Here is a 25,012-nt window from a genome sequence, read left to right on the forward strand (position 1 = left end):
TATATGTATTTTTATCTCTTTGCAGAATAAATGATTAGTTATAATTAACTGGGGACAATTCAAGTGGAGTCACTCTGTAAGGTGAAGAAATACAAAACACGTACATATAGGCTGGCACTTTCCAAAAGTACCAGTGGAGATTTGCAGATGGAGGGGATTGTGCTAATTGTGCTTATAGAAAGTTGCCTTTTGACTGCTTTGTGAAGCAGACTGATGGGCATCAGAAATGTGCTAGCAAAACTGTACTAGCAAAAATTAAATTCCATCTTGAAAAGTCAGTCTGGGGTTATGACATTCCTGTCTGACCAGTATCGGACATATCCGGGCAGCACTACCAGCTGATAAATACCTGTGGTGATGGGATTGTAAATCTTTTGTCTGGCTGGGTAGCTGGGATGGGGAGGGAGAGTAACATCTACAGTGTATTGAAATGTGGGCTGAGAGCATTTCTTCAACTAGTCAGTGACTATTTTGCTACCATTTTGCAAGAAACTTTCCTAAAACCCTACAGGATTAATATTTTCTGAGTATTTCTGTAGAAGACCATACCACACTTAAACTTGATTGTTTCATGTCATCGCTGAGGAAATCTAGTAGCAACAAAGAGATTATTTGCTAACAACTATAAGAGAATAATAGTTTATTATAGTACTAGGATTATAGAACTAGTTTAAAGCATTACAGTATCTATAGTATTTGGATTTGCCAACCACTGCATGCATGGAAATCCAGATTCCTTCTGAATGAGCAGCAGGTGATGAGGCAGTGACAACTGCACCCAACACATTACCCTCTAAAAACTGCTTCACATTGCTCAGCAGTGATGCCACTGGACAGTAAAGGAACAGCATCAGGGGGTTCTGGTAGAAGCTCCATTTATTCATTCCAAAGTCTCAGCGAGAGATATTGCAGAGAGACTCTTTCAAGACACTTTTTGGGGTAAAAAACTTTTAATAGGGCAAGGAAGAGAGTTACAGAAGTTTATATAACATAAGAATTAATACTCCTTTGGTAATTTTCTGTCTTAAGAGGGGCAGCTTTACATTTTTAATAGTGAAAAGCGTAACAGGGAGAATCATTGTCTCATGGAGAAGTAACCAAAATCTGTAAGGCTCCTGTGGTCAAATCATGCAGTGTGGACTACGTTCTGCTCGGACCCTTGGAATTAGCAAATCCAACCACTTTTATAGGATTTGCTGATACCAGGGGTGGAACACCTGATGTGATACTCTCGTATTACGCTGGTAGGGAGCAAAGGGAATGGCTGACATGGCTAAACATCTGATGCAATGTTCCCTAACGGGTAGACTAGATAAAAATAGCTCAGTCCTACATCATCTGGTGTACTTCTGAACCTCAGATATACGAGGGACCCTCATACATTAATTTTGTTAATCTTTAGCACATAAAGTGGTTAACATTTAGGTCCTAAGTTAGGACTGGGTCAAAGCAGAATGGAAACATTATTTTCTTCAAAAGTGATAGAATTAATTCAAATTATATATTTATGGAACAGTCTACAGTGAAATGCATCTCACTAGTAGCTATAGAACATGGGGAAAAGAAGAAATTATGTTAATTCAATTATGGCGTTTAAATAATGAATATTTTGTGAGGCTAAATCACCACATTTGTATAATCAAAAAAGTATGCCTTTTGATGATCCTCACCTGGTTCAGCCATAGATCGAGGTTCTAAAGGGAAGAAGAGCAGAGTTAGTATATTGAACGTACTTACTTTTGCCAATATTTTTTTTCTCAAGCACTAAATATGAAGCTTACTCTTCTCAATATGACGGAATATTCCTTTTGATCCAATTTTCTGTTTAAGGGGTGGTGGAGACAGCCAGGCCTTGTACTCAGTGGTATGTCAAATCCACTGAACAATATGAACACTTCTGAACACTTTTGAGGACTTATGAATAGGAAATAAATTCTGCAAGAAGTCCTAGTACTACTTTATTGTGTCTTGAAAACAATTTCTGAAGCTATTACACACATGGGATCTAGTTATGATAAAACATTGTTTCGTTTAGCTTTGATTTAGTGTGGTATTTAAGGAATTTCTGCTGAGTTTTAGCAATTTGAGCATTCCAGTGACATGAGGAAACTGCAGGTGTTTCGACTGCATTTGAAAATTAAAGTAGAAGTGTATGTTTACAACCCATCATGTATCATGTGCACACACATGTATGTGTAAGCATGCTAACGTGTACATCAGGTTACTTTTGTGGATAAATAAGCAATCCACTGCCCATAAGCACTATTATAATAGCACTTAACTGAAAGATGAGGGATTTACAGGCAATGGAACTCTACATAAATGGTGCAAACCCCAAACCAAACAGCAGAAGTAAGGCTGAATCAGAAAAGAACATTGAAGTGGCAAAAGGATCAAAGCAGAAGGCAAAACAATTCAATAGTTTGGGGACTAATACTACCTGTGAGTATGCTGTTCAATTCATCCACAGTTTCGGCTTCTGGAACCCAGATTTATTGCCATAAATATGGCTTATATCATTCTTACCATTGTAATAAGAAATTCAAAGTGTTGCTATGTTAGCAATTTTGTTGCTTGCCTATATTTTATTAGACACAATATTTCCACACAAGAAACATACTTTTCTGTAATATTCTAAAATCTGGAGAATCTTCTATCAGTGTTCCTTCTCTATACCATTCAACCTTTGGGGAAGGAGCTCCTTTCACTCGACATTCAAAGACAACAAGCTGCCCCTCAGAAGCTGAAATATCCTGTAACATCTAATAGAGAAAATGAATAGACAGTCAGTAATTGTCTTATTGGTCTGGAAGTAATACTGATTTCAGTAAGATTTCATAAAGCCATTTAAATCCTGGAATGGCTTAAGAAATGCATAATTCCTTTTTTAATCTTTGATAGCTAGAAAACGTTAATTATCTCTCCATATAATTAATTGACCTCTTTAGTTTTCAAATATGTCATAGAACAAATTACCTTTGTAAATACAGGCGCAGCAATTATAGGTCTTCCATCCAGTCCTTGCAAATAGTTAGTGGGGCTTTGAGCCTGTAGATTGCAAAACATCACAAGATGGTGCTTAGGCGTACAGAGCAGATTTTTCCATGTACAGGAGAAAGATGCTCTTGGAATGACACAAAAGAGATTTTGGTGGGTGAAGTCCAAAGCAAAATATTTAACGCAATGAATAAAAGTTGCTCTATTGTAGACAACTGGTAGTGACCTTCCTGGATGGGTTACTGCCTGAGCAACAACAATGCTCTTATTGCCTTACTGAGTTAATCATGGCAAGAAACACTTCACTGCAGTGTATTATATCATCTGTCATTAATACTTCACTAAGGCAAATCTACATAGGCTCCTTGGTGGTAGTCTCCTTTTTAAAGATTCTTACTTACGAAATATTTATGGATGTTAATAAGGAAAAGTTAAGTCAAGTCATGTGTGGGACTGGTACTGTAATTCTTCTCCTTTGCCAAAACCAAACAATTTACAGAGGTGGAATATCACCTTATTGATCCTACTCAGTGAAATCAGAATGAAATTATTCTTCTCCTGGAAAACTTCCTTATATAACTTGATTAATGGAGTTTTTCATTTTAGTGAAATAGAGGCTGCCCCAGAACAGCAGAGTTAGTGATTCAGTATCTCAGGAAACATAGCCAAATATTGTAGGTGGTGTCTTGCAAGCAAACAAGATTAACAGTGGTAATTTTTCATGTAACTATCACTCTTGACCTGGGCAACCTCTGTCAAAATGGCAAAATGTCGCAAAGGCTTGGTTCTGTTCTCTTTGTAGTCAAAAGTGAATGTGCATTACTTCACCTATTCAGTACCTGTTTATTGGTTACCACCCAATTCGAGGCTATAAACACTGAAAAGGCAATGTAAAGCGAGTTTGTCATTAACTCTTCAGTTTTATTTTTAAGTAAATATGGCTCTTCTTTCCTATTGGGTAAGAATTCAGTTATGAATCTTCTGATAGTTTGCAACAAAAAGGACTCGCAATGCATGCTAACATTAATTAGAAACTCTTTGATATGGATATTAAAATGTTGTGTGGTAAATAAGCACATCTATATATAAAGTAAACATAGTAGTGAAATTATGTAGCTTAAATAAGTTTCAGTGAAAGAAAATTATTTCAAGTGAGTTCTGTAGAAAAGGAGAGGAAAAAAGTTATCGGCTGGTGCTATTGAAAGTGAATGAGTCAGGCTGCAAAGCGAAGAGGCCATGAGCTGCCTGCCACATCCAAGTGCCCTTCACGGCACGCAGTCTGACCTGCTGGAGCGCACACAGATTCCCACCGCCGGCTGAGCTAGCGGCAGCTGCTCCTTCTGCTCACTGCCGCCGAGATGCCTGTAACCTGGGGATGAAAGGTTCCCTTCCCTTTGCCAGGTGCTAAAGGTTAGCTAGTAGGCAGGACATCTCTTCTGTGTAGGCAACTACTGTATGGCTGTAAGGTTCAAAGCTGCAGTTCAATAGCAAAGCAAAAACTAGAAAATTTGGGGGTTCTGAGTCACAAACTGTAGAAGAAACACTTTTTTAAGAGCTTGCTTTTGGTCCTTGAAATTCACTGCATTGTCTCCCCTACCTGATTAACTGGTGTTGACACAGGCTGGACAGGTACAGACACAGGCTGAACCATGGCAGATGGTGCCCTGGAGGTTTCTTGATGCTTGGTTGCAGTTCTAACAGCAGGAGATGCTGCATTCAAGGAGGTGTCAGCTGGCTTTGGTTTGCTGTGAAATATTAACCAAAAACAAGTTCTCTAATTGGAAGCTAGAGCTACGTGTGTGTCCTTCAGTTATGTCTGTCCCCGTTAAATGTCAACCCCAGCCTCACTTCTGGGGTTGAATTCCAATTGATCTAAACTGATACATACTCCTACATAAACTGCATTTCATAAGAATCAGGCTGCGTATCTTGCCACTCTCATCTCTCATACTTAGTTCAGTTACACCAATGCAATAAATGGCCTGCGTTAACCCAACTGTGGCTTGAAAGCTGCTGTTACCAGCTCTGAGCAGCATGAGAGCGCGATGCTAGTTTCTCAGAGGACAATGCTAGTTTCTCTTGCATTGCTCCTTGAGCTTGTATGAAGATTTGAGGCTATAAAATAATGAAAATACCATGGTCTGCTTGCATACAGATTCAATAATTTACTGCTGAAAAATAAAAAAAAAGAGAGGTTTGTTTTCTGACCAACATATGCGATTTTGGTAGTGTACAGGTTGGCACCTCTTCTTCTAGTTTGTTTTTATATGGAAGCAAGAGTTGACCCTATTTATTTTTATTGCTAAGTAAAATAATGCAGACAATGAAGAGATGGTCTTTTTATTCAGTTTGAGGTATGCACTGGCTGCTCTGGAATGTACCACAGGTCCCCCCAGGAAAGCCAGCCTTCAAACCAGAGGAAGCCTTACTCAGAGTGAACATACAGTTGTTGTAATCACTGATTTCTCTTTTGAAATTATGGACTTTTTTTTTTTTTTGCACCTGTCCTCATATTAATTCCCTTTAATTACAGGTGTTCAGATTCATGTGACAGCAGCTGGAAGCTAAGCAAAAATAAAGACACGCTGGTTATACCCAAACCTGATCGTTCATAATTCTATCATTTGAGGACATCCTGCTACAATGTCAGAGCAGCATTCTTTTTTTTCCGAAGAAATACAGAATGCAATATGTTACTTCACAATTTAATGAGGTAAGCAACTTAGAGATGCCATCAAGTGATCAGAATCATGGTCAACACTACATTAACACCTAATGAGATGAATAAGAGAAAACGTTATGCCTGAGACATTTGGAAAAATCTGAGCTAAAACTGTGAAAAACTCAGCAATTTGTCCCAAAACTGTTGAAACCTTCTTGATTTTAAGTTTTATATTAAACCGTTACATTTATCAAAGTCCATAAACCAATCCAATCTGGAGTATTTTATGACTTTGAAGTAAAAATCACCTAAGACAGGATTTGCTGTTAGCTTGAGGTCTTCAGTCAAACACACTGCAGTGTTTTGGATTTACATTTTAAAAGAAAATTACCTTTGTAATGAGTATAACCTCTCCTTGACAAATAATAGGAAAAAAACAGGGTGCATAAATCTATCTGATTAAAATTTCCTCTTTATAAAGCACTGGTTGCTTTTGAGGTTGAATTAATGCATACAAAGGAGTTCAAAATAAAAGAGTGATTATTTTAGTTTCCAACTAGTCTGACTCCCTTTCCAGTTAATAGAGAGACTTTGATTCTGAAAGACTATAGATTTTAACAGCATTGGATCAAGTTCTAAATGCACAGGGAATGGATTTCATTTAGGAAAAATAAAATTATTTCCCAGGTTTTAGATTACATCTGACACCTTTTCCTTCTTTTTATAATTAAGTAGTCTTTTATACCCATCATTTCAGTTTACTCTAGTTCATATGTATTAATTTTCTTATCTTAAATCTAAGTAATCCATGTATAGCTCTCTTCTGCCAGAAAACTTCATGACATACCATATTTTCATGTGAGCAATTTTACTACACTGTTTTTCCAAGTCAGATGCTTAAATCAACATTTAAGTTGAGTCTAGTCAAATGGCATCTGTTTTAGTAAATTAATTTTCTAGTTTAATCTTTAAGGTAACATATTTCTTCTTATATTTATATTTAATATTAGTTTCAATTCTTAAGTTAAAGTTGAAGACACACAAGAAAATGTGTATTTGTTTCATACTATTTGTAAAGAAAACAAACAAACAAACACACAAAAACCCCACAACCCAAACAATCCAAACAAAAGCCTGATGTGTTGGAAGTTGCAAAATATTAATGGAAACTGAAATGTCTACACTTGTGGATTTTTTTTAACTGTAAGAAATATGGAAGATGTAATTGATTTTAAACTTACTGATCCATTTCGTCTTTGATGAATTCACCTTCAGAATCAGAAGAAGAGACTCCTATGAAAAAGAAAAAAAAATCACTTAGCAAAGGGGGTTTTGGAGGAGTTTATCTATGAATGATACAAACCTTTATTCAGATTTCCTCTAGAACATCCTAAGGAGATATATTATAAAGCTATGCCAAAACAAAAGATCACATTGCAGTGGAAATGAACCAACGCTGCACACTGTGCAAGATGCAGAACTGCTGTTGACATAAGGCAGATTTGGGATGAGGTGCGACTGAAATGAGGAAAACAGCATCCAAGAGTGAATGTATACCTGGTTCTCTTTAAAATGCCGCTAGTATGATGTAGTCTGTAATTCCTGTTGTGAATCAAGTAAGAGCTTTTTTTTTTCTCAGACACCTGATACTAGCAGTTTTTTTTAAAAAAAGGAGGGGAAAAAGAGAGACCTGGAATCATACCTATTGTTCTTAAACTAGTGCCTCGTAGCACAGTTTGGAGAAGATGCTAGCTCAGTTTACTAAGAACTGTCTTACTGAGACATTTTGCACTTCTAATTCAGCCTTCACTGCATTGGGAATTTGCATTTTCTCTGCAGTTCCTGCCAGTGAGCGTCTCCATCAGCCATGGCTTCCATCCAGCATCCACAGAGGTAGGTAAAAGCCGGCCTTGGCCCCGCTCTCGAGAACTAGTAAATCCCTGCCAAGCACAGACATCTCCCATTAATGTCAGGGGCAGTGCAGATACTAAAAAAGGATTCGTCCTTCCACTGTCAGATTAGAGATGTGAAAGAAGAATAACAGTAGAGCAAAATTAACCTTGTATTAAGTAGGGTAGGTGCTTTAATTTATGAATGGTCCCACTGTTGTCAGTGATGGTACTCATAGTATATTTCTCTGCCTGAGAAATGGAAAAAAGGCAAAAGGGAAAAAAAGGATTCTATGTGTTTGTTTTAAATTTGTAATCCTGCTAGCACAATGATGGATGCAATCTAAAACCTTACCCAAAGAAATGTTAAAAAGAAATATAGTAAATAGATCTCTCTTAAGCCAAGTAGGACATATTAAAAAGCATAAGGAGAAAGAAGAGAGACATAAATCTGCAGATATATATTCTGTTTTATTTACAGCATCTATTGTGGAAGCGAAATATCAAATTGCTGGCATATTTATTTTGGTTACAAGGTCCCAATAACGGGTTAGGAGAAAGCTATCCTATATTCAATTTGTAATAATTACTGTAGGGAAAGAGATTAGAAATAAGGATTAGACACAAAGTTTAGGTTCTTATATTTCTGTAGAGTAACCACAGACAAAAAATATAAGGTGGCATCAGAATCTGAATATTTCTAGACTTCGGTCTTGCAGTGAGATATAGAAAATCTCTGGGAAGCAACACAATAAAATTATATGTAAGGGGCAGTCACTTGTCTGAAGGGTATTTCACAGAGAAATAATAAATATGTTAATAACGATGAAAAGTGTTGACTCCCTGCAATATATTTTTTGTGACAAATCTATTACACAGTTAACATACAAAATACATAATTATGTCTTAATCCTGTATGACCAATTTCAACAATCAATTTCCACAACAATTCTAACATTACCTTCTACGTAAATCTCTGCAGAAGTGGAGTCTGTGCCATAGATGTTTGAAGCAAAGCACGAGTAACGTCCTGTATCCTCCTCAAAGGCTTCAACAATAATCAATGAGTGTTGATCACCTGTCTGGATAATCTGAATGTCTGGTGAGTTTTCAAGCTCCTTCCCTTCACAGTACCACCTGCAAGGCAAAAAATATTGTTTATCGATGCAAACAACTTGGCAACTGGAATGACAATGTTGGAAGTCTTTCTGAGGATAAAATGGGTGGGGTTTAGCCTGAAGATTCTGACAGAGTACTGCAGGCAAGTGTTGAATCAACAGTCATAGGAATAAAATATTTATGATTTTCATAATATTCAATTACAGCAAATAATAGAGCTCCCTTCTTTGCAGTATCTAAACATACTAACAAACTAGTTTATGTTAGTGACTGTAGCACATATTTTTCTCGATATACAGATTTCAGTAGTAGAGTAGAAGAGCTCTGAATTTGGAACGTTGTGAATCCAGCTCTGTATTTATCTTGAGGTACATTCAGATCTGTGTTGTGGCTTAAACTGTAGCAAAAAGCCCAAAACCCTAAGTAAACAAATTTCCCTCAAACTTGTGATTCCAAAGTTCATGTTGATTCAGAATGTGACTGAAATTTACTATAATATTACTCTTTGTCATATATTTAATACAATCTGCTTTTTATAAAAGATGGCGTAAGTGTATCACAAGGAAAGAGAAGTGATCTATTACAGTACAGAGGCACTTCCTTACAGGGACATGGCCAGTGAGACAGCTAGACCTTGAATTCTTTTCTGCATCATATTGCTATGTTTCTCTTTTAAACCCAGCTACACATCCAAGAATATATTGGGCCCTTTAGAGACTTCACGCTCTCATCTAAGGCATTCCTAAGTCCCTCAGTGTTCAGAAGGGTTGTTTCAGTAGAAAATGCAGGAATCCAAGCAGAAGTAAAAGCAACACCTGAAAAGGCAGCTCCATAGGATGTTAATGACAGTAACCCTCAGCTCAGCGTGAACTAGTAGGAGGGGAGAGCAGACCTGATTGCTATTGCTTGTTAATATGGAAAAGACTGAACAGAAAAAGTAGGTGGATTTGCAGAACCAGATTCAAATGTAATAGGACAATCTGGGTTTTATAGAGAAGGTGTAGTACCATGTATAGGATCCAGAGTTAAATGTTTGGGATAATACTCAGAAATACCTGTATTTTTAGATAACTAGCTAAATTGGAAAAGCCAAACTAAGGTGCATTCATCTTCACTGTAACTTTTCTGATAAATATAGATAGATATAAAACTGCACAGAAATATTTCTATTTTCTGTTTACTGCTGCTTTCTTAACTAGGTATGGTTGATTAATGTGTCTTGTGCATGTGCGGATGGAGGCTGTCATACTCATAACATTTTTTTATTCAATTGATTTTTTAAAAATGAATAATTGTTTCATCCATCTCTATATGGTAACTTGGTAAAAGTAACTGCTAGCTTTTGAGCGCATACAAATACTATCAAAGCAATGGCAAATGTATTTGCTATTATATATTACAGCATAAGATTAGTTGCGGAAAGGATAAGGATAGGTTTTTGAGTAATAAATTGTAGTGATTCATAATTCCTGGCTCATACTATAAGGTACTTTGATACACTTCCATGTCAGATAATTTGGAAAAACATTAGTCAATAAATTTGTTTAACCATTCAATTGTGTTCACCTCTTGAAAGCACAACTTTTTACAAATTTGTGCTACAAATTGAGCATGAAGAAAACCCCAAATTAATATATTGGGAAAAAAAAAACCTGTAAGACAGTCCATACCAATAGCAAACCAGAATTTAATAGAAGTGTAATGTAGGATTGAAAAAGGATCCTCAAAGGGACTATGAAGTATGAAGGAGTACAGATCGGAACTTAAATGCTGATTACATAGCTAAGAAGTAAAGCGTGCACTATTTGTGCACCCTCAGTCCTAGCTGTCCAACGTGGCTTTCTTAAAGTAGGCAGGGTATTCCCCAGTCCACTTCCAGTTGCACATTAGTGTAATCTGTTGCTGTACAGTCAACTGACTTGAATGTACAGCTTGGAAAGCGTACAGGTCTGCCTGTTAGGGAGGGAAGCTCCTGCTCTGTGGAATGAATCCTACTGCTTAACACCATTTCCCCTTTTAGAAAGGCAAACCTTTGCAGCTAGAGAGCTAGAACTTGGAAGTCTTGGTTCCTGTCTACACCTGCTTGCTCTTATCCTCTCTTACAAGCCTCCATTGTAACAAGAATTGAAAATGGATTTAAGAAAATTACTTTTATGAATTTAACATTTCCGATTGCATTGGACAGTCATGTAGTAAATATCAACATGTTAAAAGAGGATGCCAGTAGGGTGTAGAATGTCCCAGCTCTCTTCCCTGACATTTCACAGCTGAAGTACAGCTTTGCTTCACTAAAACACATCCACATCCTTCTTGCAGGGTTTTACCAATGAGAAACTGGCACTGCTTTATGCAGAGGACGTTAACCAAAGTTACTCATTTCTCTTCCATTTGGTGCTGAGGGCTCTGATAGACAAACCCTTGCAGATCGGGCAGCAGTACTTTAAAATGTTAAAAACCTGATGCCGACTTCTTTGCTTGAGGTTTCTCGATCTGAAGCAAGGATGGCAGGTTCAAAAGTATTCTCAGGCCCAGCTGCCCCAGTTCTGGTCTGATGAAAATGGGTTTTGCAGCAGGACACTAGACATGTGGATCTAGGATAACTGAACCATACAAATTCTCCTATATATCACTTTTGGTAAATGTTAATAACCATAAAAGAAGGGACTGGGCAGTCAGGAGGCTACAGCTGAATCTTAAATTGCCACGGGTGTTTGCTTGAACTCAATGGGAGTCATGACGTTAAGGGAGTATTCCCCTGTCCCTCTGAAGTTCGACATAGTTCATTTGCTAGGTTTTCTACCGATCTGGTGGGCAAAATGAGATGCTCCAAGGTACTTTCTTTAAGTGGACAATCTGCCTAGGACAACACTTTACTCCAGGATAGCTTTCAGTAGCCATTCATGCTGCTTCTCAAACCTCAGTGGAACTTGTTTAAGGTACTTCACAATACAGTGTGAGCAGTGCTCTGGATATTAACCAAACCCACGCAATGTGCAGCACCTTTGGAAATTTAAGAGACAACTGTCATCATACAAAAAGGAGTAATAACATCAGCACGTATCCTAGGTTGCCAGGTGAGCTAGCACATATAGAAAGATAAATAAGAACTAACTTACTGGGTGTTCTGGCTCAGACTACAAGTCCACCTAAGCCAGTGAGCTGTCTTGACAGTGGCCAAAAGCACACACTTACAGAACAGTATAAGAGCAGAGCGAGTATATACATATATACGTATGTATGTCTGTGTATTTCTCCAGAGTATCTAACCATTCTCTTTCTCTTTTTTATCTTTTTATCTTTATCATTTATCTACCATTCTCTTTATCTTTTTTAGGAGGTGTGAAGCAGCACTTGAAAATAATTTTAAAAAGGCGAAAATCACTGGTCTTAAAATGATTATTTACAAACTACCTCTCTTTTAAAGGATTTCACTATGACAGTACCATTACCATTATTTTCTAGTAGATTAGATTGTATGGTTCTTTACTAACATTTAGTTTGCAAATCCTGCTTTTTATTTGTATCATCTTTATTTTGAAAGAATTGGTTTATAATTCCATTCCAAATACATTTCCTTTTTAAAAAATGATCTTTCTAACTTCTTCTGATTGAGCTGTAGTGTTCATATTCCGTCATAGTCCAGCCAGGGAACTTCAGATCCTCTATTACAAAGCTCTTCAAACAGAAGGAAAAGCTACATCTATTTTAGACTTTGGCCGTAATGACTTGCCCAAATCTGGTATTTTCCCCACTAATAATTACATATAGTGGGTTTTTTTTGACTGTGTCCCTAGAAGTGCATGTTACATTTACTTTTCTGTTCAGTGATGTTGTTATAAACACATAGATACAGACACCATAGCTAGTAGTGGGGTCCTTGGTATCCAGAACACAAACATCTAGTGCTTGGCATAAAGGAACAACTCTACCACCAGTAAGTAGAGGAGACATTTAGCAGGCCCAAGGGAAAAGTATGGTAATGTGCATTACAGGGTTGATGGAAAAGGTCCTTTGAAATTGATTAGTGCTGCTTTTAAGTTCCAGACTAGGAAATTATATAGGATTCTTGTGATCCTGAAGGGGGATTTTTTTTTTATTCTATGTACAATATGGTTTATTTTTCTGTTGTTTTCAAGATTTGCAATTGGTGATAATTGACAATGGTCACATTTTCACGAGAGAAGACTTAAGATTCATGTACAGTTGTATGACTACAAGCACAAATTAGGTATATGAATGTACAAGTCACCTTTTAGGTGTGTAATTCATGTAGGCAACTGTGTACTTTAGGAGCTGAGTCATGGCACTTACTCATGTCTTTTTATATACCTACCTCATGCCTCTTCCATATAATGTAGTCTTGTTTTAGCATGTTAGCTTTAGCAGATATGAAAAACTATTAAAGAGAATACCCAGGTTCTAGAATTTTTTCTCATTTTCAGCAGCAGATTTTCAGAACATTAAAATAACTTACGTAGCACACTGATATTATATTTTTGTGTCCGCTCAAATGTGGCTCCTCACTGCTTTATGTGACACATAAAGCAAAACACATTACACAAAATGCTGCGATATAATCACCAGTAAGATGTAAGAACTCTGTGTTCCTACTGATCACCTTTTCCAGTTAACCTGTTGTGTTTGTATAGAGGTAAGTCTGTATTGCATGCCTTTGTGAAGCACAATTCTGATTTCCTATAAGCAAAATTAAATACACCATGTAAGCTATTTCTTCCAGTTATTTTAGTAGTATTTGAGTAGTATATTCCTTTAGTAGACTCAAACAGACAATGAAGCAGGATTGAGTTAATTCTTTTCTTTGCAGTTATTTTTTCTATTGACTAGTATAAAATTTGCAACGTTAAGTGATTTAAAACTTCAGGAATAAACTTCTGTTTCAAAACTGTGTTTAGTTCTCCTATGCAGTGTGTTCTTTAGTCACTATTTCACCATAATTTTAAAGTATTTTGAGATAAAGCGAAGAAAAAGAGCATGCTATGTATGTTATCTCTTCGCAATAATTATAAATGAAAAACAATTCTCTCTTGTCAAATTAAGATTTATGAAAATCTTTGGTATGGCCATATCTACTCCTTGCTTATTAGCATTTTATTTTATTCTTAACCGTCACAATGTTGTACGTGGTAGCAATGAAATGTGAGTTCCAAGGGGAGTTCTGACATTGAGATACGTGGCATGACTGAAGTAGCAATACTCTCTGTCACTGACATTTCATTCCTGCCATGAATTGTAACGATAGCTTCATCATACAAGGCAGGTTCACATTAAGCACAAGCAGCATCATCTGCTAGGCCAAATTCATCCTAGGTCTTAATCCATTGACTTGATTGGAGTTGCATGTAAGAGAAATTTGGCTCTCCAGGCTTTAAGCACTAAAACAGATAAATGTTTTCATTTGGCAGCCAGGAAAAAAAAAATCTCAGTCACCCTTAAGTGACTTCAGTCTCTAAAAATCTGTGATTAGTTGCAGATCTAGTCTCCTTAAACAAAGCAGCACTAAAATGCACTTTTTAAGCTTTGTATGCGTATGTTAAAGAATGTTTTCATGGAAACCTTATGACATACAGCCTGTTTTTAGAACATCAAATCCTCATGACACTTCCAGGATAGCTGTGTATGCCAAGCCATGCAATGTGATTCATAAGTAAAATTAACCTAGGAGTGATGTGCCAAACAGTTTGGAAAAATGTAGGCACCTCTGAACTTGAGGGAAAAAGGAGAGCTCTCCTCATGGAGAGGAGTGAATGTCACACCTATCATTACTCATACAGAAACAGAGCTGTAGAAGGAAGCACAAGAATGAGGTCATCAAAACCTTTAACACTTTGGAAATATGCTACACACTTCTCTTAAATGCTTATTTCTAACCTGCGGTATAGTCAGAGTAAAGTTATCAATCAATAATTGTAGTAGTGCTCTTTAATTGCAAGCTAATGTTTGAGCTAGCTAGAGGCCCATATATCAATCTTTATTGATCAATAAAGTAGTAGTAGTAGTATCAATTTTTCTTCCTCTCTTCTATTCTATAACTTTCTATATACTGATACTTCAAATCAGTTCCCAGTTTCTTCTCTTGCTCCACCATCCAATTTTCTGTCCCTCTGTGAGCCCTCATATACACCAGGTAGTTACCTACCAAGCCTGTAAATTATGCTGCTGTATCATTGCCAATGATATTTTGACCCTGATCCATCATGAATGTCATTTACACCATTTTTTACATCATCAGTTTTGTTTTGTACTGTCTTGGTTTCAAATGTGGTATCTGTCCATCATATTTTCCAGTCCTTTCCATTCCTGTAATCAGCTTCTTTCTAAATCTCCTGTCTCTAGTTTCTTTCTTATAATCCCCATTACATCAGTTTAACCATCTGATTGCTCCTAGTGTTGGCTGACAAACTACATGACAGAGCTTGTTGAATCTCGTTCTTGTTTCACAATGCTCTGGGTTCCCACAGTACCACTTCTACATTGTAAGTGTATGTATTATAAGTAACTTGGGATTCCTTTCTGTGGTTAGGAAGTCCATTTTAAGTGAGGACGCAGGCACGCATGTGTTAGCCCACTTGTGTCCAAAGGATGCTTGTTTAATGAGCTTGGTCATTCAGCTAAGTTGAAGGAAGAAGAAATCATGCCTTAAAGCCAGTCAGCATTAAGCTTTCTTTCATCTGTTGCAACCTTGACAATTAGTCCTTTCCTGGGACTACTGTTTTTTGTATCTCTCTTGCTTATCTGTTAGAATTCTTCTCTCCTTGCCGAGCTCCACAGGTATTGAACAGCACAAACCTCAGAAAACTGTTACCCCCAAAGCAAGACGGTTGCCAGTTCTGAGCCTAGTTCTGGACACAGTTCCACAACTATGGCCAACAAGATGCTTCCTTCACTATTTTGGAAGCTTTTCACAGCAGATTAAAGACAAGCACTATTTTAGTGAAAAAAACCTGCATTCTCATGGTCCCCACAGTTAATGGAACACATACCCCAAAGTACATTCTATTTTCTGGTTTCCTGGTGCTGTAGCAGTGACTAAAAAGGCCATGATCACTGGAAGCACATGAATATTTATCACTCATGCAAATGAATTCTTTTACACCCCTAGTGTTACTTGTACGCATTGGTGGAGTTGTAAGAATCTTGGATGAAGAGGACAAAAGTTTTGTTAACAAACAATTATGATCAGGAAGCTGTTCAAGCAGCTAACATTCCCAGCTTTCTCCTTAATACAGCACATACATACACACACACACACAAACAGAAGGGGAGAGAAGAGTTCAAACCTACCCCCTTGTGATTCATCTTTTATTTGTTAGTTTAAATTGTGAAACTGAACTGTGAGCCTGATCTTTTCCTTGAGCTTGACTGCTTGGGACTGATTTTCCCTGTGGGATCTTTCTCCCTGTCCCTACTTCCCTTGGCCTTAGGGCACCAGCGTGTGAGTTACACACTCTGTGTTAGCTCCTCTGAGACCCTGATCTAGCTACAAGCATGAGTCAGTAAACCAAGTGTGTGTTTCTGTTTGGAGCAGTACAGTGCCTGACAGCAGTGTGTTATCATTGGAAAAGTCTGATGGATGCTTATCCTATAAAAATGTAACAGCTCCTGTATTGACTGTCATTCACATAAGTAGCTTATTTTGTTATTTAAAATGAACAAAACCAAATGCTGAAATAGAAATTTCAATGGAAAAGCTACAGTTTTGTTGAGACAAAAATAAACCCAAGTTACAAAGATACCCGTCATCCAAATCTGTGGAATCAAGCGGTCCCTGAATTGGGTCCACAGGCATCCTGGCCATTCCTGGATACTCCATGGGATGAGTCACTGTTCCTGGGTTCTCCAATCTGCCCTTGCGAGGCTTCAGTGACTTTATAGTGTCAGCTTCTAATTCAGATAGTTGTTAAACGCCTAAGCTTGGATGGCATGAACACCTTGTCGGTTTTCTGTATGTGTCAACAGCATGGGCATGATGTGCTGTTATAAGGATGGTGTTGTGGCCTTCTGGAGAAATACATAAAATGCATTGTGTGCTGGAGTATGTGTCTATAAACAAACAATTCAGTTTTCACCTTTTCTGAATACAAAGAAGGCCAGATTGAATTTGTGTACAGGTCTATATACATAAGAGAAGATTATTTCAGTTGTTTTCTTGGTATTATACACTGTGAATGATGAGAGAAAAAAAATTCTTTCTCATGTCCAAGGATCCTACTGACATTTTTAATATCAAAAAGATTTGTTAAGGCAAGTGCCTGCAGAAATAAGTCTCAAAGTCTTCATGAGCAAAAGAAGTCTTCAGAGTGTTGTTAATATCTAGGGGATGATGATATTTCCTGTCTGTTGTCTGTCAAAACCCCCAAATTTCTGGCACTGTTTTCTCTTTCAGTCACATTCCTCTAGGAATTTAAGGGCTGAACAGAATACAACATTTATAATGGCATCAGCTTCACCAAGGGAATGCCTCAAAGTTGTTAATTAAAGCAGTGAGTTTAGACATGAAGCATAGTAGAAAGCATATTCTTCCCCCAGCTTTAGAATAGATTCCTCTTCTATAAACAAATCATTTAGTCCTGTGGAAGTTCACATTCCTGTCACGGACAAGAGACCCTGCGTGGCACCACGGGTCAAGGTCTTGTTAGGGACTGAGAACCTACACGTTACTACTGAAGGCACTCATGGGGCAAAATGGTCTGGCAGTCACACTTCAGGGATCCTATGAACTGGGTAACTTCTTGTCTTCTTCACAAGGCTGTCCATAACAAGAGGATTAATTTGTAGATCCTCGTTCCTATGTACTTAAGAGCGTGTTGTAAAAGCTTCTTCCTTCTGAAAAAAAATAGCAGCTGGCATGCCAGAAATCCAAGGGAGTGGAAGACAAAGATTCTTTACCACAAAAATCTTTGGCGCTTCCATCTTTGGACATTGGGATAGTTTTCATTTGATGATTGTGCCTGTTAGTTCAGTGAGAAAGATGATAAAAGGTGTTGACTGCAGTAGAAGTGGTAGTAGTGCTGTACTCAGCATTGGTGAAGTATATTAAGGAAGACAAGAGCTGACAATTGGAAAAAGCGGACCATCGGTGAAACTCAGATGCTGAAGATGCAAATAGTTCTTTTAAATCTTTAGAAAAGCAACACAGATTTCTAAAATGCCTGTAAAAGGATAGGCAACCATCTAGACTAAAGGTATCTAGTTATGATACTGCAGATATTAGGATGCAAATATGTGTAGTACATCTCTAAAAGATGGATAGAGTTTTCCTTTCTATTGCATTGGTACAGTCCCAGCAAAGGAAATATAATTCCACCACTGTAAGTGAGAGGTAAATTTGACTAATAAGCTCTAAATGAAAAAGTTTAGATTTAGAAATGCTGATGAGATCTAAGAATTTTCAAGATCAACTTAAAAGTTACAATAACCTGTTTCTCATTCCGCTGTCATTGATGAATAAAGTGTAGCTTTTTCACGTTTCCTTTCGTCTCCAGTGACCTTTGCAAATGTAACTAATTTAACTGTCAAAATAGATAGAGGTGAAAACTGAAGCATCAGAATTAGCAGGCTATTCACACAACATGAATAAGTATCAGTTAATAACGATGTCTTATACTTGATAAAGCAAGTGTTTTTTCTAAGGTCACAGCAGAATCATTGTCAGAATCTGAATTAGAACGGAGCTGCTCATGGTTATTTGTATAACAACTTCAATGAACTCCTTTCTTCTCTGTTCACGTATGGATGTTTTTGGTTTATAAGACCCTATGTTCACTCATCTCAAATACCTTCAGGCATCAGCATGAGGTATCACGGCCTTCAGTGTTTTTAGCTGGTTTACACAATCAATCTTGATTTCCATAAAGATAACTAACAATTCTCACTAAGGGGTTAGCACTTTCTTTTAATTATGGAAGTACAGTGCTTAAAAACAGTTCTCTAAAATTCAATGAAAGTAATGTGTTCCAAAATATGTTGTCTTAAAATATAAGCAACTTTTTGTATGATTTAAAGAAAGCAATTTTTTTTCTTACTCGATTTTAATAACCAAGATCAAGAGACTCCTGCTACAGATTACTGAAACATGTGCATCAAAATATCTGGAAAGAGTAAGGCATACACCTACTGTTACAGAAATACAAAATGACAAGTGCAGAATATGTTTACCTGACTTCAGGTGCTGGGATTCCTACCACAATGCAGTCCAATTGCACTTTGGTTCCTTCAGCAACTTCCCTGCTCTTCAGTTTTTGAGTAAAGCGTGGTGGTTGTCCAATAGGCTCATCAGAATATACAGATGCAGATTCTGACTCTGTTTTTTGCTCTGCACTTGTTAATTGATTGATAGACTCCAAGTTTGCTGACTGTTGATCATCTGTTTGTTCAACTGTTTTCTCTGCTTTGTGTTCCAGGTCTTGAGGTGCTGGAATGGAAAGCCTTTCTCTGCTTTCTGGTGTGCTAGATAGGCTAGAGCTACCTTTTTGAGCAGGCTTATTCTTAGAATCGATTTTACTCCTGTAGTTTTTGCATGTTCGGGGTCTGATTCTTTCAGAGTTGTGAGCTTTGAAAAGTGACGAGAGCTCCTCAATAAAATCTGCCGCCTTGTTTAGGAATTCCTTTTTTGATTCTGATTCAGAAGGGAGGTGTTTCTTTAGGTCATTGTCTGATGTTTTCAAAGCTGTAGACTGAGCCATTTGTTTATGTTTTACTGTGTTTTTCAGCTGATCTGGGGGATGGTGTGAATGTGCCTTAAGCTCGTCTTGTTTAGTTTCCAGTGGATTCTGATCAATAGCTTGTCTTGCCAGGTTTACACTTTCGTGTAGCTCTTCTTGGCTCAAAAAGGCAGAGAGATCTGGAAGGTCATCTTGGGCAGCTACCTCATCTGCATCACCAGAAGCGTTGCCATAATGGAAATTATGAGAAGCTGTTTCTGATCTGCTTCCTTCACTCTTCCCTTGATGTTTAGTTTCAGCTAAATAACTTTCTCTCAGAAGTTGAGATATTGAAGTTGAGGATTCTAAACTGTCGTCTTGCATGCTGCCAACAAAAAGGACAAACAGGACCACACCTTATCAATAGCAAGTTTTGTGAGTGCACACAATTACAGGCTTCTGAAAAGCAGAACACAACATTTTCCAAGTGCATCTGTGTGCTGGATATTAACTGGTAAGTATGGCCTTGTTTTAAAGGCCTGCTTCTGTACGTACTGCCAGATACTATTGCCTTTACCCAGTAAAATCCATCTTTTATCGCTTTCTACTCTTGGTAGCCTTACATAGCTAAAGTGACTGCAAGTGTGGTAATTTATACTTTGTTCCAGGCAAAATTTCAACTACAGAACTATTAACTGACTTTCAATGTCGGATCTTTATCATTGCTGATGTGTGTTTCTTAGCTAAGAAACCACCTTATCAGATAGATTAAACGGTGGATATTTCAAGGACTGAAAGTTGTGAGAGAATACCAGTACTTTTAAATTAAGTAAATTTAGTCTGAAAGACACTGGAGTAGTAAGTAAATGAACCCTCAAAAAGCATTTGAGGGATGAGAGGAGGAAGGAGAAGGGGAGAGAAGAACAAAAATATTCTATGACAATTTTTCATTTAAAATTCTTAAAGATATTGCATTATAGGAAACAATTATGTTGCTAAATGTGCTATACCTTCTTAAATTAAGCATTATTTCTAATAAGCTATTTAAAGTAAGTACAGGCTTATGTCATTATTCAATACAAACATCACTTGTACTATAGGCTTTTCCAAATCATTATCTTAGGTCATCCTGATTCTGAAAAAACACACCACAGATGAGAAGACGGTATCAGAAAGCCCATTTTTAACCTGCATGCCTGATAATTGAAGATAAATCATCCCTTTTGATACTTAAGTCAGTACTTCTGCACGATGTCCTCCCTTTTATTTACACAGAGCCATGATGAACATAAAGGGATTCAGACATCCTATTAACATGCTTAGCTTAAGGTGGCTTAAATATGAAGACAAATGAGATGAATACTCTTCACAACCTTTCAGAGAGCTGATACCTCACAGATACTGAAACAAGTGCATGGCTGTTTACTGCATCTGTCTCTCAGAACATGCAGCACACAGTATCTCTCTCCTACTTCATTTATGGCCTGGCAAGTCTTACTGTGGTGGTTTCAAATATTCCTACCCCAAGGCGTCTGATTTGTCGTGCTGCAGAAGGTTTTGTTCCTGTCATGGCATCAAGAGAAGGCAACGGGCATGCCCTTGCCTCAGCCATTTCCATTCATAGCCTTATGCAACAGCTTCAGTTGCCAGAGAAGAAGAAAAGTAAAAAAGGTCTCTCTCCTGTGAAAGGCTTTCTGCTCTGCTAGCGGGACAGTTGTCCCTAGAAAAGGGCTGGTAAAAAGCAAATGAGGTGGTAATATCTCATACTGCTGCAGTATTTCTTCCTGGAATGTGAGTGACAGCCCTTCTTCCTTATTCACAAAAAGGAAAGCTTTGATTTAAACTGTTTATATTCTTCTTCAATGAACGAGCATAAAGCTATCATAGTCTGATGTGCATTCTGAGACCTTAATCCCTCTGCCTGAGGCAGAATTTGTTATATTGAAGTTCTTTTTCTTACATAAATATTTGCCTATTATTTAGATTTATTTATTTTATTGTTTCATTTTGATAATATGAAGCAAGCAACTCAGTAAGACAACAAAGGCACCCAACCAAAATATTGTTAAGTTTGTGCCTGTATGAAAAATGACAAATAAAATACCGTATAAATTATATGCTTGTAAGCACCCAGTCTAGTCCCTGCAACTGATCCAGGGTCTGCAATACTAATTGAACACTTGGTGTTAAATTATCTGGTACAGTGTTTCAGTGAAGCTGTGGCACATAAGAGAACATTGATTTGGGAAGCCCGCATGAGATAACGTTGCAAGCTGTTTCATGACTGGACAGAGTACGTAATGTAACCTCTTAAGAGAAGAGAGAGGTCTCCGTGAGGCTTAAAGTTCCTGCTCTATGGATACTGCTTTTGCTTGCTCAGCTTTTACTTCTCAAACAGCTGTGCAACCTTACTGAAGCTGAACGTCTTTAAGGGGTTATATTATTTTGTTTATGTGCTGATAGCATACTATGTGCTGCAAAGGTCACAGCTAAAGCTACAGTTTCAACTCTGACGAGTTTAAATACCTCCTAACATAAGGAGTTCACAGCCTGGAGACAAACCTCGCACGTGAATGAACTGCAGACCTAGAATATAGCTGTAATATACGGCAAGTTTGCTTTAGACCTCCTCCCCATGGGCTGCCTTATATCTACTTAAAAACTGAAGGGAAGGGGCAGAGCCATAGCCAGCTCTTTTCTCTGCACTGTGCAACTGGCTTAGCCTGACAAAGAGAGCAGTGTGTGCTTTTAGTGGGGTGTCATAGAAGGTGCAGTCTCACAGAGTATCTCTGGAGGGATGCAGCTCCACGCTAACCTCTCTACATGTGGTTTTGGCTAAATTATAACATCCAACTGTGTATGTCTTTGTGTAGCTTTGGATGCTACTACAGCAGAAGCTGTATTTTACATGGCTGGAGTGGTATGTGTTTTGCAAAATTTAGCTTGCTACATTTCTTGGTCACTCTTTCTGAAACATTTCAGAATGGCACATCTTCATTTCATCTTAATGTCTGTAAAGGTCATCAGAGCTGAAAAAAGATGATGTAGGTCTTTAGAGAACACTGGACACTAAGGAGGAAATGCAAGTAGGGAAATAATACTGTGTGATCAAAACCTGGCAAAGTCAAATGAAGTTGAAGAACTCCTGCAATAATTTTGTTGAAAGGGTATATGAAAATCATCTGACTGTGACTTCAGGGTTTCATTTTCCTCTGTTGCACAGATAGTGCTTGATTTTCTCATTTAAGTGCTATGTCTGTTTCAACAGAAGTTGTTAATCAAGTGCAGCTTTTCTGCAGATAAGTAAAGCACCTGATTGTTCAGTGTGGTTATTTGAGACTTTGTTCTGGGTCTTGCATATCTTCTATTTGTCTTTTGAACAGTGCACTGCAACATGAAAGAAATAATCTCTGCTAATTCCCTTAAGGAGTATTACTGCAATATGAGGAGATGCTCTCAAAGAAGATGTGTTTGGATTGGCAAAGTAGTTTTATAATTCTAGTTTGCAAAAAAAAGTATAATGAAGAAGCCACTGTCTGATAGCAAAAGGAGGAAAATTACATGCAAATTACTGCAAAATAACAAAATCGGGGGTGCCTATACCTGGTGAAAATATAAAATCATAGAGGAAATTAAAGTAGTCAAATCAAAACTTCCTTGTATCGATGGCTCGTTTTGGCCAGCTGTAATGCAGTTGTATAAAGCATCTTCCATTCGATGGCAGGCCAGACAGCACAGCCAGCCAGGGAAGAGCAAAACCCACGTGTCTGTCACAGTCCTGAGTGAACATGTAGGAAGCAAACGAACAAATCGCTGGTTCAACCCTGTCTCTGCCCCTCTGAGGGCAGTTGAGCCAGTGTGAATGGGAGAGAACAGAGAGTTCCCCAGCAAAGGAGCTGGAACAACTTCCTTCCTTCTGCCCAGTGGAGCAGAAGGGGTACAAGGGAGCAGAGCGCTTGTTCTGGTGTTGGGAAGCAAGATACTGATGAGAATGAATCTGATGCCAAATTCTCAATCCTTAGAGAGACGTCACTTTTCTTTAGAGCTCATCCAGGGTCAGAATATTATATCTAACTCTTCTCTATTTTCAGCTTATGTGGAAGATAACTATTTATTCTATTTTTAGTAAGGAAGAAGCTGGGTACTAATCAAATGTAGCACTTTGAGGCAGTGCTTGGCCACTGAAGTTTTAAGATATTTTGAATTATGTGATATTTCTAATTAAATGGAAAATGTCGAGTTTTGGCAAATTTTATTGTGAGGCTGCCGGACAATCCAGTTACAATTATTAATTATGCCTTGCTTATGCCTTGAGAGATGTCCAGTTTCTTCTTTTTTTTTTCCCCTACAATGAGTTATACTCTCCGAGGACTACAGAGGGCTGATGTTTGAGGGGAGCACTGGGTAGGCTGAAGCCATTCAGATTTCACAGTCAGGGGAGAATAGCTTTGGTTCAAATGAGACCAAGCTTATAGCCTGACAGGGTCTCTGGGCTAGAGAGCAATAAGGCTGAATTCAATGTACTTTCTGAAGTATCTATTAAATCATCTTTCTAGTGAGCAAAAAGATAGCACCAGAGGAACAACTATGCTATTACAGATTTGATTAATGATAATTAATAGTAATTTAGCTTTTCTATAGCCAAAACTGGAAACTAAGCTCCAAAATTAAGATCTGGTCTTGAATTCGGTCTCTTTGCCTGACTTTCTGGATTGTTTAGACTGAGATGTGGAATTGGCTGTGATGTGCCTTGAACCTTCCCTTTCATTTTTCCTGATTGGGATTTTGGAACAAAAGTGTCTCTGTGGCTGCACAAAAACCATCCCACGGTCCCTCAGTGTGCAGCAGCACAGAACACTGGCACCGAGTGGCAGTGCACAGCACACCGCTGCTATATCAGGGGGCTAGCAAAATGCGTACAGTAATTGCAGGTATCTCGGTTGAGCAGATAACTTTGCAGATAACTCAACTCTGTTGAGTAAGCGGTAAGAAGGACGAACTCCAGTAAAAACACAGTAGAACGCAATCTGTGGTGTCAATGAAAGCACCAATAATGTAAACTGTAAAAACAATGTGACTTACAATGAACCAGTATCAAGGGGAGGAATTGCAATGCTAGTTACAAATAATAGCCCTGAACTGGTGTTATTGAAAACGGGATGCCTGACTCCAGCAGTCAGCACTTCTCTACTCTTGCCTGGTTCATTACCTACATCACCAAACAAGTGCATTGAGGGCAACATTTTTTGCTTTCCTGGGACACTAACAGCACCTATTATCTTGAGAGGCATCAGAGGATGTCATAAATAAAACTGACTGCATGAACTTCTTCAGTGTACTAATTCAGTTTCCACTAGCCAACTAATTGTACGAGCTTTCTGAGTTTCCAAGAGCCTATATTCATGGCTCTTGCTCTCTTATTAGCCAAGTGATCTTTAGGACAAAATATTCACAAAGGTACAATTAGTTTCCTCAGTTTGTTTTGGCAGGGACTTGACCTGAAAATCTGTACGTGGAAGGCAGGAAAATTGCACCGCCGGAAACTTGCACACTGTGCCACCGAACCCTTTCATTTCCTCTTGTCTGAGGCTTGTTAGACTTACTGCTGCGTTATCACTGTAAGAATCTGGGCTTTTCCAAAGGAAACATCAATAGTGAAATTTCAGCAAAACTGAAGGGAATCC

General features: G+C 37.9%; 1 protein-coding gene across 1 annotated transcript in view; it reads right to left on the reverse strand.

The window, feature by feature from the left end:
* The window catches only part of MYPN (myopalladin), a 62,176-nt gene that overhangs the window by 31,780 nt on the left and 5,384 nt on the right, over positions 1 to 25,012 (reverse strand). Inside the window, exons 2-8 of the mRNA XM_068416697.1 lie at positions 18,844 to 19,713; positions 8,510 to 8,685; positions 6,901 to 6,952; positions 4,595 to 4,742; positions 2,977 to 3,048; positions 2,621 to 2,762; positions 1,671 to 1,694 (exon numbers count right to left, since the gene is read on the reverse strand). Of these exons, the coding sequence (XP_068272798.1) occupies positions 1,671 to 1,694; positions 2,621 to 2,762; positions 2,977 to 3,048; positions 4,595 to 4,742; positions 6,901 to 6,952; positions 8,510 to 8,685; positions 18,844 to 19,712 (1,483 nt within the window). The 5' untranslated portion in view covers position 19,713. The remainder of the gene's footprint in view (positions 1 to 1,670; positions 1,695 to 2,620; positions 2,763 to 2,976; positions 3,049 to 4,594; positions 4,743 to 6,900; positions 6,953 to 8,509; positions 8,686 to 18,843; positions 19,714 to 25,012) is intronic.

The sequence above is a fragment of the Nyctibius grandis genome, chromosome 20 (genome assembly GCF_013368605.1).
Source record: "Nyctibius grandis isolate bNycGra1 chromosome 20, bNycGra1.pri, whole genome shotgun sequence".
NCBI lineage: Eukaryota > Metazoa > Chordata > Aves > Nyctibiiformes > Nyctibiidae > Nyctibius > Nyctibius grandis.